General features: G+C 44.8%; 1 protein-coding gene across 1 annotated transcript in view; it reads left to right on the plus strand.

Moving 5' to 3' along the window:
- Window positions 1–6,559: 6,559 nt before the first annotated feature.
- VAMP4 (vesicle associated membrane protein 4) overlaps window positions 6,560–19,690 on the plus strand; it is a 31,086-nt gene continuing 17,955 nt past the window's right edge. Inside the window, exons 1-4 of the mRNA XM_077824127.1 lie at window positions 6,560–6,644; window positions 8,595–8,724; window positions 12,472–12,518; window positions 12,984–13,034. Of these exons, the coding sequence (XP_077680253.1) occupies window positions 8,659–8,724; window positions 12,472–12,518; window positions 12,984–13,034 (164 nt within the window). The 5' untranslated portion in view covers window positions 6,560–6,644; window positions 8,595–8,658. The remainder of the gene's footprint in view (window positions 6,645–8,594; window positions 8,725–12,471; window positions 12,519–12,983; window positions 13,035–19,690) is intronic.

Raw genomic sequence — 19,690 nt, forward strand, 5'->3', positions numbered from 1 at the left:
TGATTTATATTATAAAATAATAACATTTTTTTAAGTACATCAGAAGCAGGAAGCCTGCTAAACAACCAGTGGGGCCACTGGACGATCAAGATGCTAAAGGAGCATTCAAGGATGATAAGGCCATTGTGGAAAAACTAAATTAATTCTTTGCATTGGTCTTCGTGGTTGAGGATGTGAGGGAGACTTCCAAACCTGAGACATTCTTTTTAGGTGACAAATCTGAGGAACTGTCCCAGATTGAGGTGTCATTAGAGGAGGTTTTTGAACAAATTGATAAACTAAACAGTAATAAGTCACCAGAACCAGATGGTGTTCACCCAAGAGTTCTGAAAGAACTCAAATGTGAAATTGCAGGACTACTAACTGTAGTCTGTAACCTATCATTTAAATCAGCTTCTGTACCAAATGACTGGAGGATAGCTAATGTGAAGCTAATTTTTAAAAAGGGCGTGACGCTGGCAATTACAGACCAGAAAGCCTGACTTCAGTACTGTTTGAAACTATAATAAAGAACAAAATTGTCTGACACATAGATGAACATAATTTATTGGGGAAGAGTCAACATGGTTTTTGTAAAGGGAAATCGTGCCACACCAATCTAATATAATTCTTTGAGGGGGTCAACAAGCATGTGGACAAGGGGGATCCAGTGGATATAGTGTATTTAGATTTTCAGAAAGCCTTTAACAAGGTCACTCACCAAAGGTTATTAAGCAAAGTAAGCGGTCATGAGATAAGAGGGAAGGTCCTCTCATGGATTGGTAACTGTTAAAAGATAGGAAACAAAGGGTAGGAATAAATGGTGAGTTTTCAGAATGGAGAGAGGTAAATAGTGGTGTCCCCCAGCAGTCTGTACTGGGCCAAGTCCTATTCAACATATTAATAAATGATCTGGAAAAAGGGGTAAATAGTGAGGTAGCAAAATTTGCAGATGATACAAAACTACCCAGGATAGTTAAGTCCCAGGCAGATTGCGAAGAGCTACAAAAGCATCTCTCAAAACTGAGTGACTGGGCAACAAAATGGCATATGAAATTCAGTGTTAATAAATGCAAAGTAATGCTCATTGGAAAACATAATCCCAACTATACATATAAAATGATGGGGTCTAAATTAGCTGTTATCATTCAAGAGAGAGATGTTGGAATCATTGTGGATAGTTCTCTGAAAACATCCACTCTATTTACAGCAGCTGTCAAAAAAGCAAACAGAATGTTGGGAATCATTAAGAAAGGTATAGATAAAAAGACAGAAAATATCATATTGTCTCTATATAAATCCATGGTACGCCCACATCTTGAATACTGCGTGCAGATGTGATGCCCCATCTCAAAAAAAAAAAATATTGGAATGGGAAAAGATTCAGAAAAGGGCAACAAAAATGATTAGGTATGGAACGGCTTCTGTATGAGGAGAGATCAATAAGACTGAGACTTTTCAGCTTTGAAAAAGACAACTAAGGGGGGATATGATAGAGGTCTATAAAATCATGACTGGTGTGGAGAAAGTAAATAAGGAAGTGTTATTTACTCCTTCTCATAACACAAGAACTACCGGTCACCAAATGAAATTAATAGGCAGCAGGTTTAAAACTAACAGAAGGAAGTATTTTTTCACACAACGCGCAGTCAACCTGTAGAACTCCTTGCCAGAAGATGTTGTGAAGGTCAAGACTATAACAGGGTTCAAAAAAGAACGAGATAAATTCATGGAGGATAGGTCCATCAATGGCTATTAGCCAGGATGGGCAGGGATGGTGTCCCTAGCCTCTGTTTGCCAGAAGCTGGGAATGGGCGACTTGATGATTACCTGTTCTGTTCATTCCCTCTGGGGCACCTGGCACTGGCCACTGTTGGAAGACAGGATACTGGGCTAGATGGACCTTTGGTCTGACCCAGTATGGCCGTTCTTATGTAATCTATCCAGTTTTTATCAGAAATAAGATTGAGAAGTGAATTGATCAAGGTGTATACGTGCCGTTACACAGAGAAAATGCAGGCACCAAAGGGCTTTTTAATCTAGCAGAGAAAGGCAGAACCAGAACCAAAGCCTGGAAGTTAAAGCCAGACAAATTCAAATTGGAAATAAGGAACAATATTTAGCAGTGATGGTGATTGGAACAAACTACTAAGGAAAGTGATGATTCTCCATCTCTTGAAGTCTTCAGATTGAGACACAGACACTGACTTTTTGGATTCAGGGAGTGCTCGACCCCCACTTTGTCCCGGGCCCCACCCCCTCTCCACTCCTTCCTCAAGCCCCCTGCCTCTTCCCGTCCTCGCTCCGCCCCGCCTCTTCCCAACTCTGCTCCCCTCCCAGTGCCTCCTGCACACCACGGAACAGCTGATCGTGGTGGGCAGGAGGCGCTCATTGGCGGGGCTGCCAGTGGGCGGGAGGTGCTGGGGGGAGGGAAGGGTGCTGAACCGTGGGGCTGCATTTTTTTCCCATGGGTGCTCCAGCCCCAGAGTACCCATGGAGTCGGTGCCTATCGATCAAGACTGGAGCCTTTCTGGAAGATGTACTTGAGTCAGATACAAGTTAGTGGGCTCAGTACAGGTGTTACTGGATGAAGTTATCTGGCATGTTATACAGGTCACTGTAGAACAGGGGTGGGCAAACTACGGCCCATGGGTCGGATCTGGGCCGCGAGCCATTTTAAGCCAAGCCTGCGAGCTGCACCACGTGGCTCGGCCCAGCTCTGGCTGGGGCCTGGACCAGCGGGTCGGCCTCGCTGCGGCGCTCCGGCCGGGGGCTGCACCATGCACTCGGCCCTACTCTGGCCAGGGCACTGGGTCAGGGGCTGCACCAGCGGCTTTGCTCAGCTCCAGCCGGGGCGTTGGGTTGGGGGCTGCACCACGTGGCTCCCGGAAGCCGCGGCATGGCCCCACTCCAGCTCCTACGCACTCCAATGGGAGCTGCAGGGGCGGTGCCTGTGGATGGGGCAGCGTGCAGAGCCACCTGGCTATGCCTCCATGTAGGAGCCGGAGAAGGGACATGCCACTACTTCCGGGAGCTGCTTGAGGTAAGCGCCACTTGGAGCCTGCACCCCCTGAGCCTCTCCCCATGCCCCAACCCCCTGCCCCAGCCCTGATCCCCTTCCTGCTCTACAAACCCCTCGATCCCAGCACCCTCCTACACCCCAAACCTCTCATCCCCAGCCGCTTCCCAGAGCCCACACCCCCAGCCAGAACCTGCACCCCTTCCCCAGCCCTGATCCCCCTCCTGCCCTCAGAATCCCTCGATCCCAGCCCAGAGCACCCTCCTACACCCCAAACTCCTCATCCCCAGCCCAAAGCCCGCTCCCCCTCCCGCACCCCAACCCCAATTTTGTGAGCATTCATGGCCCACCATACAATTTCTATTCCCCGATGTGGCCCTCGGGCCAAAAAGTTTGCCCACCCCTGCACTCGAATGATCTAATGATCGTTTCTGGCCTTAAAATCTTTTGAGTCTATTAATATGGACTGGACTGATAAAAGCCTGAAAATCCAGATCTTCAAAGGTATTTAGGCACCTAATTCCCCTTGATTTCAATGAGAGTCAAGCACCTAAATACCTTTGAGGATCTGGGCCTAGAGAAAGTAGCATAATGGGGCATTTCAACACCCACTTAATGTAAACAACTGCTTCTTTTTCTTCATGCTGTGAAGTGCAAACTTAGGCTTGGTCTACACTACATACTTACTTTGATATAACTAAGTCACTCAGGGCTGTGAAAAATCCACAGCCTTGAGCAACATAGTTATACCGATCTTAACCCCCTAGGTAGACAGAGCTACGTCAGTGGAAGAGCTTCTCCCGCCGACATAGCTACTGCCTTTCCTGGAGGTGGAGTTATTAAGCCAATGGAAGAGCTCTCTCCTGTCAATTTAGAGCATCTTCACCAGACATGCTACCTGCCCTCACTGTGGTCTGTTTTCTCTTGCTTTGCTTGGTGATGCTACATCAATTAGGGTCACAAGGAAATTGGTAGTGTTTAATTCTGCTGTTGGACACACATGCACACCCCCACCTTCTATTAATTTCCATGAAAGTTGTATATGTATCCACGGCCAGAATCTGCCTCTTAGCACCCCTTATTTTTTTTAAACCATATGGTGCACGTGGTTGTGTAACCATTTTTAGCCTCATTTAAAACCACTGAAAGTAATAAGAAGAATCCCACTGCTCCTCTGGGTATTAGATTTAGCCTTTTAATGTTTTCATCTCAAAGGCACAAAATATAAACATTAAAAACATGAATTCTCCGCTTGGAATGAAAACTCAGCCAGTTAGTCCTCCTCAGTGTAAGCAGGCAAGAGAAACAAATTTCTTCCTCTATGTCAAAGTTCATTCCCCAATTAATTTGGAGAGGGAAAACGGCAGATTCCGTTTGTAGCTGCAACAACAAAAGTCTTGACAGGTAGAAAACATAGCGTGGCTTCAAATTCAGCTTGTTCAAATCCAATTAATTTTCCTGTTAATAACACTGTCAGGCATCATAAATGGGATGTCTGGCTGTAAGGAAAATAAAAACATTGAAATATTGGCCCCACAGTATGCCAACATTTTTATGGCTGACTTAGCTCCTCAGCTCTCGTCCCCTAGCGCCCCTCCTCTACTTATGCTACATTGATGACATCTTCATCATATTGACCCACGTGAAGGAGGCCATGGAAGAATTCCACCTGGATTTTAACCATTTCCACCGCACCATCAACCTCAGCCTGGACCAGGCCACACAAGAGATCCACTTCCTGGACACTACAATGCAAATAAGTGATGGTCACAAAAACACCACCCTATACTGGAAACCTACTGACCATTATACTTACCTACGTGCCTCCAGCTTCCATCCAGGACAGATCACATGATCCATTGACTACAGCCAAGCCCTAAGATACAACTGCATTTGCTTTAATCCCTCAGACAGAGACAAACAACTACGAGTTCTCTATCAAGCATTCTTAAAACTATAATATCCACCTGGGGAAGTGAGAAAACAGACTGACAGAGCGAGACAGGCCCCAGAAGTCACCTACTACAGGACAGGAAAACAACAAAACACCACTGGCCATCACGTACAGCCCAAGCTAAAATCTGTCCAGCACATCATCAATGATCTACAACCTATCTTGGAAAATGATCCCCTACTCTCACAGGCCTTGGGAGGCAGGCCAATCCTTGCTTACAGACAGCCCCCCTACCTGAAGCAAATACTCACCAGCAACTACACACCACACCACAGAAATACTAACCCAGGAACAAATCTCTGTAACAAACCCTGTTGCCTTCTCTGCCCCCGTATCTACACCAGCCACCGCATCAGGGGCTCATTCACCTGCACATCTGATATATGCCATCATGTGCCAGCAATGCCCCTCTGCCACGTACACTGGCCAAACCGGACAGTCTTTATGTAAAAGGATAAATGGACACAAATCAGACATCAGGAATTCAAAAGCCAGTAGGAGAACACTTCAATCTCCCTGGACACTCAATAACAGATTTAAAAGTAGCCATTCTTTAACAAAAAAAACCTTCAAAAACAGACTTCAAAGAGAAACTGCAGAGCTACAATTCATTTGCAAACTTAATACCATAAGTTTGGGCTTAAATAGGGACTGGGAATGGCTGACTCACTACAAAAGCAATTTTCCCTCTCTTTGTACTGACACTTCCTTATCAGTTACTGAGAGTGGACCACATCCACCCTGACTGAATTGGCCCTGTCAACATTGGTTCTCCACTTGTAAGGTAACTCCTTTCTTTTCATGTGCCAATATATATTTATGCCTGTATCTATAATTTTCACTCCATGCATCAGAAGAAGTGGGTTTTTTGCCCACGAAAGCTTATGCCCAAATAAACCTGTTAGTCTTTAAGGTGCCACCGGACTCCTCGTTGTTTTTGTGGATACAGACTAACTCGGCTACCCCTCTGATACTTAAAAACATCGAATCATCAGAACTACTGAAATAGAAAAATGTAGCTCTTATTATCTGTGATGTTACTTGACAAATTCCACATACATAATACGTGTTCACACAAACCAACTGCAGAATGACTAACTTTTATTCAAAGACCGAGCTGTAGGACACAAGTCTCAGACCTTGTCTGTCTTTGCTGTAGTAGGACATGAGACATTTGTACCCTTCAGGATTGTAGCTAATTGCTTACAGAGCAATTTAGGGTTCCAACAGAGGGACTGCTTTCTCCGATGTCAAACGTTAAGTTGCGCGAGGTAAAGCAACTCAACTTCTATATTATCCTGTAAGAAAGACTTCTTGGTGGCAGGGGCCTCTCTTTGGCCTGTACTGATGGGTCCACATAGGGTAAAAGCTAAGGCTTCAAGCTTGCAAACTTTTACACGTGTATTTAATTTAAGTATCCCGTCCTCTCCCCAGCCAGCTCCCCTCCCCTTCGCTCCCCAGGGCTCCGTTCCCGCCTCATCCGCCCCCGCTCCAGCCAGCCCCACAGGGCCGTGGCCCCGGACTCTCACCCTCCCAGCTGGGACGGAAGCCGGTAGGACTCAACCGGCTTGGAAGCGATCACTCGGCGCTCGCCTCCACCTCTGCCGGGAGCGCCGAGTGCTCGATAGAGCAGCTGTGTCGCTGCTGGGCCCCTCCGCGCAGCCCCGGCCATTTCCCAGCCGGCCCGGAGCGGTGAGCGGGGCCGGGCAGGAGCGCGTCCTCCGAGCGGAGGGGCCCTTGGGGAGGGGCTCGGGGAGGGGGGCTGTCGGGGGCAGGGTTTGGGGGGGGGCGTGGGGGCCCTTGGAGAGGGGTTCTGGGGGGGCTATGGGGCAGGGTTTGGGGGGCCCCCGGAGAGGGGCTTTGGGGCCCCCCAGATAGGTGTGGCTGCAGAGCTGTTCTCCCTCTCTGCTGTTGCCTGGCGGCCCTGCGGGCGCTCACACTGCACAGGAGCTGGTATTAGGGTCTGCTGTGTGAAGCGGCTCCTTCCTCTGCTCCCAGGCTCTGTATTTTACATGGGGGTGGTGGGGTTAACCGGGGGGCGTTTCTGCAAGAGAAGCATGGGGGAAAGCAGTTTCCTTGCACTGGGGGATCTCCACAAACATCTAGCTTCCTCCAGCCTGCGTCCATTGCACTTGTTTCTCCCCCGATAACCCCTGGCCTGGCCCATGGTATTCGCTGCTCCCCTGATAGCCAGCCTGTGCCTGTTGTGGTCCCTGCTTCTGTCCCGGCCAGCTAAGTGACACCCCCAACACTCCTAGCTTGTGACCATTGTACTCACTGGTCCCCGACAGCTGGCTGGGTGACTTCACCTAGAATCCCTAGCTTGTGCCCGTTGTGCTCCTGGGTCTGGAATGTTGTTCTTTACCTGCATTAGCAATCCCATCCTTCTGGTTGTGGATCACTAAATGGGGAGATATCTTGCTCTGTTTCTATATGACAGGCTGTGTTAAGGAGAGCAGACAGTGCTCACTTTGCTGGGCCGTTTGCTAAATTTCCAGCATTTGTTGTATTGTCACAGCCTCTTGTTATCTGTGCAGTTTTCCCCATGTCCTCTCTCCAGGATGGAGGGTCCCTGGGATTTTAACTCTTAATCTCCACTAACTCCCCGGGTAGGGGAATGTGTTGGGGTTCAAACCAGCAAAGCCACACTCCGTCCACTTAGGGTGGAGCTGGGTGGCTCAGGGAACTACTGATAGTTGGATCCAGAACCTTTGACCTCTTGGTTATTGGGCCAAAGCCAATCTAGGTCAGTCATGCAAACTGTCATTATCTTTCAGTGATTGGTATGAAATGGGGTGTTTGGTCTCTGTGTACTTCTTAGCTGACTGAAATGTACACGGCACAGCTCTCCACCACAGTCAGCATCTGTGTTACACTCCGGAGAGATGCTGAGGGCGGGCAGTCTGTCAGGTCAGGGTTGAAGCACGTTGGTGGAGTAATGTTAGTGAATTTTGCACACTTCTGCTGCCTACATGTGAAGGATCTGTCCTGTGGATAAAAGGGGTTTAGCACTTCAGGGCTGCCAGCTGGGCACCTTATTGGCAGTAACATTAGAATGGGGGACAAGGTGGAAAAGAGAGAGCAGACTGTACTCGGTCAAAAACCTTTGTCTCTCTTAGGGTTTTATTGCTCTTTTCTTTCCTGTTTCAGTTCCTCTTGTTTTTTTTTATAAAATTGGTTTCTGTTGTTTTTGTACCAAGGGACTTTCTGAAGCCATCCAGCTATGTGCCGGGTACTTTTCTACAAAGATGTAGAAAAACACAGTCCCTGCCCCATAAAGTTTAAAGGCCAAGGCCCTGATCATACAGACATTCACATGTGGCACTCAGAGTCACATGCTCAAAGATAAGCGTGTACCTTTAAGTGTTTCCAGGATCAAGGCCTAAGAAATTAGACTAAACTAAATAATCTGTTCCGTTAAGAAGTGTCTTTGGGTCCACGAAAGCACAATATTGCTGCTGTAGTTCATTGATTTTTCATTCTCTTGCCTATGGCATTTGTAGGTGGATTCTGTTTAACTTGTAGGTGTTTTCCTGAGCACTGGAGAAGGGGAGAGAGTGACTAACTCTTTGCATGATCTGATAGAAAATTGTATTCAGCACAGTTAGATCTCAGAGATGTTTGTTTCCCTCTCCCTTCTAGGTAGTATATTTTTCTGCCACCTCCTTGTACAGGAAGATCAAGACCATTTTTGTGAATAGAAAACATGCCTCCAAAATTCAAGCGCCACCTAAATGATGATGATGTCACTGGCTCGGTGAAAAGTGAAAGGGTGAGTGCCTGACAGCCAGTAGCCTTCTGTGCATTTATTGATGTTTTGTACCTCGTCCCCCTTGTTTTGCCTTAATTAAGAGCGATGTATATTTACTAACTCTGCACTCCCTGGCGGCCTGAGAGCCATCTTGGAGTGAGCTTAACCACACAGCTTCATCGTTGATGACTTCAATGCCATTGAAACAGTGGAGGGCATGTTTAAAGTGGACCGCAAATGGATGAAATCCACCAATGCTGAATAGCCCAACCAACAGCCTAAGGGGGGCAGTCAGTGTGTTAGGTGAAAAGGCACCTTTTCAAAAAGTGTGGTGGGGAGGACCCATTTAATTCTTCTGTCTAGCTCCACTCAATGCTGATTCCATAGAATGCATTACTCAGTGACTTCACAGCTATTGAATAACTCCATTGGAATGTGGAGCCAGCTTGGGACAGAGTGCTGTGTGTGTGTGCTAAATCATTTCCTTTTTGTAAATGATGTGTGTGTCAGTGTTTGTATTGAGGAGACACACCAAAGATTTAAATGCCAGAAAAGGGATTTATTTGATTTTCTTCCCCACCCTCAAAGGCTGCTTCATGTTCCATTAGGGGTCTCTTGTAACTGTGGTGTAACCCAGTGATATATTATGGAGTGCCACAGCTTCATGGACCTGGCTGGTGGGATATAAAAGGAATTAATGAAGTGACATTATTTTGAGATATGCTGAATAACTCCTCTTAGCCTGGCAGGTGGCGAACATTCAGTACGCTTGGTGAGGTAATTCGATTTATTTTTATTTTCAGGTCACTTGGTTTAGCCTGCTTATTTTGGAGGAAATATTAGATATAAATAATATGTAACAAAGATTGTAGGTTTCAGAGTAACAGCCGTGTTAGTCTGTATTCGCAAAAAGAAAAGGAGGACTTGTGGCACCTTAGAGACTAACCAATTTATTTGAGCATAAGCTTTCGTGAGCTACAGCTCACTTCATCGGATGCATACTGTGGAAACACATGCATCCAATGAGGTGAGCTGTAGCTCACGAAAGCTTATGCTCAAATAAATTGGTTAGTCTCTAAGGTGCCACAAGTCCTCCTTTTCTTTTTAAAGATTGTAGGGTGGTTCTTAATTTTAAACAGATTAGCTGCATCTGTTAACTACATAGTGCTATAAGTGTGAATGGCTCTTTATAGATGGGGAGTGGGAAAAAGAGCTTGATATCAGAATGTCCCAGTCATCGATTATTTGATTGTGCAGAGTGCTGCTGCAATAAAAGAGTTACGGTATTTGCACCCCTCACCATGAAGTGTAGCATTAGACTAGTTCAGGGCAGGGTGTTCAGCAGTGCTTTTTATTACATTTCTCTTTGTTTGCAGCGGAATTGCTATACTATAGGATTCTCAACTTGCATATTTTCTTGTGTAATTTATTTGTAATTTGCATGCAGATTTCTTTTATTCTGGGCACTTGCACTGTAAATGAGCATTAAGGTAACTGAGATAACTAGGCTGGGAATTAATGACTTGTGCCATGGGAAGGGCAAATTGCAGCTTTCTTATCTGCAGCATCCTAATCGCATAGGTCCTTAAGATAAGAGACTCTGGTATAGCTTTGTTTTTAAATGAGTCTTGTAATTTGTGCATTCTCTGTTCAGTTAAACTAGTCTGTAAAAAGTGACACATGAGGGTTTTTTTTGCAGACTCAGTAATAATAATGTACAGTTGTCTCTCTCCTTTACTGGACCTAAACAGAATAGAAACAAAATAAGGTGCTTTACAAGTTCTTCTTTTTGTGTTTTGTTTTTTTGGTTGCTGTTGGGTTTTGTTTTGTTTTTTAAAAGACTTGCTAGCTAGTAAGTCTGCTCCTGTGAAAATTGATATTTGTAGGGGTGTTAATATTGCCTTTCACAGCAAACTTACTCAGCCTTGGCAAGCCAGGGGACAAATTAAGCTCTGAATAGAGAGGTGGGTAGGGAGGCAGTGGGGGCCAGGGGCAATGGAGGGCTAGTGATTGCTATATCGCAGTGGAATTTACTTTCTGTATCAAAGGCCCATCTATGCTGAGCTTGGAAATATATGTGCTGAACTGGTTTAAATCGTTATTACATACAAAGTGGATTTGAACGTGATTTGTCTAGCCAGAGTGCTGGGTGTCAAACAGTATTTAAACCGAGCCTGGAAGCCAGGCTGTAGCCTCAAATACTGACTATTTTAGCTTATAATTCCTCCTAGTGAGATGATTGACAACTTGGCTGCATGGGGAAGTGCTTTTGCACCACAAAAGTCCATACCTAGGCTAGAACACGATTTCTAGACTCTGTTTAAACTGGTTCAGCAAATGCAGTTTAAGCTGTAGTTTAGATGGGAATATGGGAATTTAAAACCAAACACAAGGGGAACAGCATCTCTTAGCATCATGAGGGTGGGGTGAGATCTGTGAGTCCAGTGCGGGACAGAGAACCCCAAAGGATTTTTTCCTTCTCAACTATTTTTTTAACCCTAAAAAAGGATATAGACCTGAAGATTTGGAGCATCTGTTATGGATATAAAGCATGCCAACAGCCCCTAAAAGGAGAACCAAGCCAATGTCTTATTTTTAAAGCAACCTTACAAGATTGTCATGGAAATTCTCAGCGCAGATGCCCACTCTACTTGGCTCTCCTTACTATGATGATGATGATAAAATCTAATGATGTTTTAGCTGTCAAATCAACTTTTGGTACAGTAGGATTTTTCAAGACTGACTTAGAAGGTCAGTCCAAGGATTATCCACTGATTTGTAATGGAGGCCAAAATGCATTACTAAAGAGTGTTGCGGTAACTGTGCAACATGTAACATGAGAGAGTGTGAAAATAACCCCACTACCAGAAATGTACTCCCCTCACCAAGACCCTGTTGCTGAACAAGAGGAAAATCCAGCTGTCAAATTCAGCTCCACTCTGTGTATCTTCGTTGCAGTTACAGTATGGGATACTATAGGAACTAGTTGCTCAGTGCAGAGCATTCTAGTCATAAAATCCATTAATAACCATAACCCCAATGTAAAAATTGAAAAGGTTCATCCTCTCTGTTAACAATCAAATCCTCTCTGCTGGCAGGGTGGGGGAGCAGATCCATTAACTTTAATCCTCATTCCCATTCTTTATATCATCAGGTGACAGTTTATTTAAAAACCACAGCATCTTCCGAGATGGAAATGCATATGGTCTTCCATGTGGGTAGGACAAAACAAAGTAATTACATGAGGTATAAGGTTTTGAAAGATTTTTAGTAGTTAGTGTGGTTTGAATTTAATGTTTTACAGATGGGCCCTTTGGGAACGGATTGGGATTTAATCTGTATATGGAAGTGCTTTAAGGACTGGAGTACCTAAGAGTTTTACTTAGTCTTATTTTAAAGTGAATTTGGACCATACGTTACATAGAGAAACCGGAATTGATAGAAATCCTTTGTAACTGACTTCATTTTCACCATTAAAACTGGCCACAAGAGAGCTCAGCCAATGGCTTAGTAGCAGTTCTCTGTAGTGCCATGCGTTCACTGAACTGGCAAATGTCTCTTGTTTACTGGTAATGGTGCAGAGACTTCCAGTTCAGCCTCTGGGAGGTGGGGTTGTGGCTGAAAAGAATACCCCCTCTGGTCATTTAACAAGGAGCATTGATGTGTTCCACAGTCATGTACAACCGGTGGTGAGAAGGATGGTGGGTATGAGAGTGGGAAACTCTGGTTTCTAATTGATTGAAGCAAACCTTTTTTCTGTGTTTGCAGAGAAACCTTTTAGAAGAAGATTCCGATGAGGAGGAGGACTTTTTCTTGTGAGTAGCTATATGGGTATTGTGTGGGTGTTGTACAAAGTGGGGGGATGTGCTATACCCTGGGCCAAATCGCTGTTCAAACCAGAACTGGGGAAATTGAAAATATAAGGCAGCTCCGTCTTACTAACAGGTAGAGCTGATTGGAATGAAACATTGCCATCTGTTTCTGATTCCTGTGGAATGATTGATTCAGCAGCTGTGAGATCAGGGGGAGCACTAGCAATGAATATAAATTAAGATTAAGGAAATAAAATAGGGGCAACCCACCCACCAGTTAGGGGTGGAAGAGACCCTCTGGTTGGGATCTGGTTTGCTGATGGAGGATCATTTCCTGTTGCACGTGCTTTGACCTAATTTGAAATGTCACCCCTTTGTGAACCCTGTGAAAGACCTAACCATTTGGGTCAGACAGGCTTTCCTGTGTGTATTGGATTCATTATCACTGTGTCTGTTCTGTGCTGGCAGGAGAGGACCTGCAGGACCAAGGTTTGGACCCAGGAATGACAAGATCAGGCAGTAAGTTCCTTAGAGTTTGGATCCATAGTCCAGATACCATTTTATTTATGTATTTTTAAATTGTGCTGCTTTGTTACCAGAAGGGTGACCAGATGTCCTGTTGTTATTGGGACTGTCCTAATATTAGGGGCTTTGTCTTATATACGCAACTATCCTCCCTTCCCGCCCGCCCGCCTCTCCCTCCCCCGCAAAAAAAATAAAAGGTGCCCGGATTTTTCACACTTGCTATCTGGTCACCCCTAGTTACCAACATGTTTCTGCTCAGTCTTACAATGGGAATGTAACTCCTACTTAATCTTTTCTCACCAGCATGCCCATCTGCCTTCAAGGAGAGGAAATTCAATTCCCAAGTTATCAAAGAGCTGATTGCGTTCTAGCATGGGTGCACAGATTGGTTTGTAGCACTGTAGCCTGATGCGCTATCGAAAACTGTTGTTCCATTTGATGAGTAACCATTTAACATTCATAACAAAACTTCCTTACAGAATAGTAAAGACAGTGTTTTAAATTTGAGCCACTATTGTGCCTCCTCTGCTGTTGCCTTTCCCATCCATTCTTGTCCCATCTTTTGCCTTATTATCCCTTTCCTGTCCGCCCCTTGGTGTTCCAAGTAGATCCTTGTGCTCAGGAGTGCAGTGCTACCCAGATTTCTCATGTACCTGGCAGTCCTTTGGACTTCAGTGTATCATACAGGGAGCAGATCCTTGTGACCTTTGGAGACCGGGAAAGATTTACTAGGATCAAAACAGCTGAACAAACAGGAAACAATTAAAATTTGGATTCTAACCATCCATTATACAGAACAAAAGGGAAGAAACTAACAAAACTAGATCCCTTCTCTGAGAGTAATTTCCTGGCAATGGTTTCAGTGCTTCTGTTTACTGCAAGTCCCAGTTTATTCGACTCTATAATGGTAGTATTTGCTGCACAGTGACTGAGGGGAAAGGTTGGCCACAGCTGGAGAATGTGTGTCATAAATGGACCATCAGTTTGTTGAAATATATTTGTGTTTCCTGAACATTTCATTCTTGAGAGCTAGAACAGAAATTTCAGAGGGGAAATCTAGATGGCAATCAGCTTTGTGTAAACCAGATTAGATCATCTAGTTTGTGGCTTCAGAATCTATATTCTTCTTTGGTTTTATGTGAGGTAAAAGCCAGTGCATCTCTGAGATTAGTCTATATTGATCCCATGTGGTTAAAAGCAGTTCTGGTCAGACCCGAGTCATACACCTGCAGAGCACAGAAATTTTGACGGGATATGGTTCAGATTAGGAGCGATAGATAAATAGATAGATACTGGGAAGTTGGCTCCCCTTATAAGCTGTTCTTCTTGCAGACCATTGGAAAAGGTGACATGATGTTCCATAGTGCTAATTACTTTGGGCTAGTCAATTAGAACTGAATAAGTAGGTAGAGTCACCTAATTGACAGTCTTCAGTTACCATCATCTGTGCAGACAAGTGTGTATAGTCATCGTAGAAGCAGATTATAGTCACTGCAACAAGCTAATGTCACTAAATATAATAACTGAGATCTTACCTTCCCTGTCAGTGCTGTCTCTGATTATTAAATTAAAAGAACATCATCTGTTGTGCTCTTTCGTGAAAGTCCTAGTGTCTGGAAAGTGGCAAGTGTTAGTAAAAGGAGTGCTTCTGTGACAAAGGGAAGTAGCACCAAATCATCAATAGCCTCTAGAGGCAAGGGAACCAGGAATTGTCCTCTTCCTGGTATCTTTAACCGCTGGTCAGGAATGGGTGTTGAGCCAGACAGCAGCCAGGGGGTATCAAGTCTGTTCTCCCTGGCAGGAGTCTCCTTTGGGACATTCTGTGGGAGATGGAGGATAAAGACAGAGGTTGTGATGGGAAGAAAAATGAAACTGGGAAGAGTCTGTAGTGTTTGATGCACAAACAATACAGACTGGAAATAAGGTATAAATTTGTAACTGAGAGTATTCAGAGTAGCATCTTATGCTCAAATAAATTTGTTAGTCTCTAAGGTGCCACAAGTACTCCTTTTCTTTTAAAGGAGAGTAATTAACCACTGGGACAGTTTACAAAGGGTGGTGGTGGATTCTCCATCACTGGCAATTCAGAAAAACTTCCAAATTTGATTTTAAAAAGATCTGCGCTGGGAATTATTTTGGGGCAGTTCTCTGGCCTGTGTTATACAGGAGGTCAGATTAGATGATCACAATGGTCCCTGCTGGTCTTGGAATCTATGATCTTGGAACAGTCACTGCTCCACCAGAACAGTTTAGATGCATACTCTACCTGCTGGCCAGAGGAAGGTGCAAGCTCACAATGGTGCAGATTTCCCCTTAGTAGTGTTTTTGGAGGGGCAGGAGGTGGGTGTTCAGTTGTTACTGAAAGGCTGCAAGGGAAAGATGATTTTGGGCACACAGGAGAGCCTGTTTGAGGTAAAAGGGGCAGAATGAAAGAAGATGATAGAAGGATGCAAGGGGAATAGGTAAGAAGGAGTAATGGGGGAGTCGGAGCAGAGATGGAAGAAAGTTGTGGAGGGCCTTGAATGCGAGAGGTAGGGGGAATTGGTGAGGGCTCTCACAGAGGGGAAGGAGACGGTGCGAGTTGTCAGAATGGAGACTCGAGCAGCAGCCTGTAAGGTAGAGCAGAGAGGGAGGGAGGTCCTATTAGTTGAGGTGAGGGACATCAAAGGCATAAATATGTTGTCAGGTGTAGGCGAAAGGAGAGATTTAGGGCATCTGTTCACCCATGTGGAGCACGGGTGCATTTGAGGTCATGCTTTACAATAAGAAGTGGCTGGTGGAGTCGCTTCTTCCCAGCCCAGTTTCCGGGTTCCTGAGGGGGAGTTCGTACCCTTTACACTGGGAAACAGCCCAGTTGGGCCTCTTAGATGCTCTCTGATATCTGCCTACGTTTGTGGGGTGGACCGAAGGAATTTCCTCCCATAGGGCTGTGGTTTGCTTCTCCTTATGTAACTGTTCGCTCCTTTGTATTCAGCACATTCCTAGTAGTTCTGGAAGAAACCTCCATGGAAATCATTGGCTTCTCACTACTGTTCAGTGAGTTGGTGAATCTGACTGATGCTAGTAGGTGGGTGTCCACTTTGCATTTGCCTCTAACTGGTGGTTTTGGCAGAAAGGTGAAGGTGGAATGGGCTACATAGCCTAAGCTATACCCTTGCCCCTAGTGCTCAGAATTAAAGGTGACTGGCACGGGATTGTTTTTAAATTGAGTTTGTGCCCTTTTGCTGATATTTATGATGTACTTGTGAAGGAGGCCTGGAAGGTATTTTAAACCTCCAAAATATCAGGAATGTCTAGTGTAGTCTTCCCTAGTTTTGCTTGGAGAACTTTTGGGAGGTCTTGGAGTGACTACTGTGAGCTCTTAATGCCTGAGCTGAAGGAGCAAGGGTGTTGAATCTTTAACGCAGACTTCTTTTATGCGGAATGTTAACGAGTCATTGGCATTAAACTTTTGAGCGATCTGACTAAAAATCCCTTCCCCTCTCCATTGCTTAGCTCTCACTCTAGAAAGTCATAGAGTCTAGACAAGAGTTTATGTTCCTGCTTTAACTTGAGTTAATTGTTCACTAATTTAACTGGCGTTAACAACACGATTATGAAGACTAGGCTAGACACTGCACAACCATTTGTTCCAAGAAATAAATGTGGTTTACCCTAGGACCTTGGCCCTCACGTTGTCGTCATTGTGCTAACTCTCCAATCATAAGAATGTATTCTAGCTAGCGAAGGGATGACTGTCTAATGTAACCAGGGCTTGAGTCATGCTGAAATGTTGCAGAACGCGGTTACAGCATTTATTTGGGTGTTTTAGTGCTTCCGGTACTATCACTTAGAAGCAATAGTGCTGGAACGCACTTTTGGTACTTCTTTTTTTCCGAGTCTGTCACTGAATGTAGCCAACGAGCAGAATTGAACAGCCCCCAAACTTTTCTTGCTTCAAGAGAAGCTAAAAAGGACATAATCCTAATGCTGTGTTCCCTTCTGCAAGTCACCTTTTCGGGTGCACTGATGAATGGGTGGGGAAGCATGTATCACTGCCCATGTACCATACCTTTTCTGCAGAAACGGCACTGGAATCCAGGGCTCTGAGAGTGGCAGTTCTCACCAGTATTAAACATTTAAAGGGGGGGGTATTAATATTTACTTAGAATTTTATTTACTGGAATAATCCAAGGCTAAGCACATGAGATACTCGAGCTGGGTGGAATTTTAAAAAGCACCTGAGGGATTTAGGAGCAGAAGTCCCATTTAAGGCAATGAGATGTGTGAGCCTAAATCCCTTAGAAAACCTCTCCCAATGTGCTACATTTATCTCCACTGACTATAAATATTGTATCACACTTGAGGCTATTTCACCTTTCACAGTACCTCATTACAATTCACTCACACAAGTTGACGTTAAGCAGATTTCTTAGCTATGCTAATGAGCTGGGCCCAGTGGATTCTGCAGCTCTGGAGATTGCTGCCAAATTGTGCTTCGGAATCAAGGCTTTCATTGAGATGACGATTGATTCTAGCCTTGTTTTTAAGCTGACCTTAAAAATTTGAATTGAACAGAAACCAGTGCAGCGTTTGTCTTTCTGAATATGCAAAGTCTGAAACAATTGCTCCTAGAGTGCATCTGCACTAGGAACATTAGCACTCATATTACAGCCACAGCAGAGCTCTACCAGTGTTTGACTACTACTGTAAAGAGGAGTCAGTCATTTATCAATGGATCATGAAAAAATTGCTCCAGGCAGGTTTTTATGACTCAGTGGTAAAATCACCTGAGTCCTTTCTGTTTGCAGTGTTGTAGCCATGTTGCTCCCAGGGTATTAGAGAGACAAGGTTAAGGAGATAATAGCTTTTATTGGACCAACTTCTGTTGGTGAGAGAGACATGCTTTCCAGCTGCACAGAGCTCTTGACCTGAAGAAGAGCTGGAAAGCTTGTCTCTCTCACCAACAGAAGTTGGTCCAGTAAAAGCTATTACCTCTTCCACCTTGACTCTTTGATTCCTTTCTGTTGTTGCTACCAACTGTGCAAAAGCACCATTGCTGTAATATGGGTGCTAACCTTTCTAGTGTCTACAGGCCTAACGAGAGGTGCAGATTGCCTCACTGATTGCAGTTGTGTTGAATCTGAAACCTGAGAGTGGCCATTCAATGATCAACATGAACTGTTCACTACTGATCATTTTTGCAGAAGCATGCAGCAACTGTGTTTCTTCTGCACCCCAAAATGGGCCATACATCCCCCCACCTCCTAGTGCTCTAAGATTCCGACTGCCCCTTTCTTAGCTCTAGAAACCCTCCAGTCATATTCCTTCCGCCTCCAACGACTTCTGCAGTGTAGTTTTGCATTGTCAATATGAAAACGTGAGCCATATTGGAAATGTTGGAGGCTGTGTGAAATAACGTAATGTCAAAATGCATAAAAGACGTCTGCTTTGCTGATTGTATAAGTCAGTTTCATATTCATTTCCCTACCTTCCAAGTGGCTGTATCAGAGGTCTAATGTGCCACAGAGTACATGGGACCTTAGTGATAACATCCAAGTGTACAACACATCACTGAGAGTGGGAGGGGACGTGCAGCCAATGCTGCCTGCTAGAAAACTGCCTATTCCCAAAAACAGGCATGGAGAGGACGCCCAGGTCACATCGGTAGCATGGGGTCTTCGTCACTCGTCTCTGCCACTTGAAGAATGTGGCACCTTCTTTAAGCCTGGCAGTATGAATTGCACCTAATATTAGTCAGTTCACAGCCCAGTGGATCTAAAAGGGAAAGGTAGGTTCCTTTCCTTCAGAACTTGGTAGACCATTAAAGCAGACACTAAATCAAATTAAGCTGAGTGATCTCAATGCTGGTGTTCTGGTTTGTGTGATGTTCTGTCCTTATTAAAACCAGCATCTTTGTAGTCATTAGTCTAAAGTGGGGCCATGGGAGACATGTATGCTTTTGTTTTACTCATTTTCCTGGCAAGGATGAATTCAATTTTTTCCACTTGGAAACCTGGCAGGATACAGACCCAGGAGCAAAATAATTGAAAAGCCAGTAGTTCTCTCCCTGTAAATACATTTCTTACTTGGCAGGGGAGTGGACTCTGATAAAATGAAAAATGTTTTGTTTTCACTATTGCTTGAATTTCCAACGTGAAGCAAATAGAACTAGTTGAAATAGTAAATTTGCTCCAAAACTGCACTGTGAGTAGACACCTTTGTGATCTTTAACTCTCATGCTAGAGAGGCCTCTTTGGCTGGCAGCGAGAAAGGTTGGTTAAGGGACTGAAGTGGGGTTCAAGTTCTGGGTTTAATTCCTTGGTCAGTCCCAGACTCTCTGTGTGACCTTGGGTTAGTCACTTAGGGTAGGTGTACCCTGCAAATGAATGTAGGCATAATTGGGCTAGCTTTAATCTAGCTAGTACAGGTAATAATAGTAATGAAGATGTGGTGGCTTGGGCTTTAGCACAACTGAGGAACCAGAGAAGGTTACCATGGTCCCTGGCGGGTGTGTCATCTGGTTCCCAGCCAGTGCCACCATGTTGTCTTCAGTGGTTCCCTGTGCTCGCTAGATTAAACCTAGCATGGGTATGCCTCCCTGGGCTACAATCACCCCTTCGCTTGTGGCATAGACAGCCCCTTAACCTGTGTTTCCATTTCCTGTCTGT

The sequence above is a fragment of the Eretmochelys imbricata genome, chromosome 8 (assembly GCF_965152235.1).
Source record: "Eretmochelys imbricata isolate rEreImb1 chromosome 8, rEreImb1.hap1, whole genome shotgun sequence".
In the NCBI taxonomy this organism is placed as follows: Eukaryota; Metazoa; Chordata; order Testudines; family Cheloniidae; genus Eretmochelys; species Eretmochelys imbricata.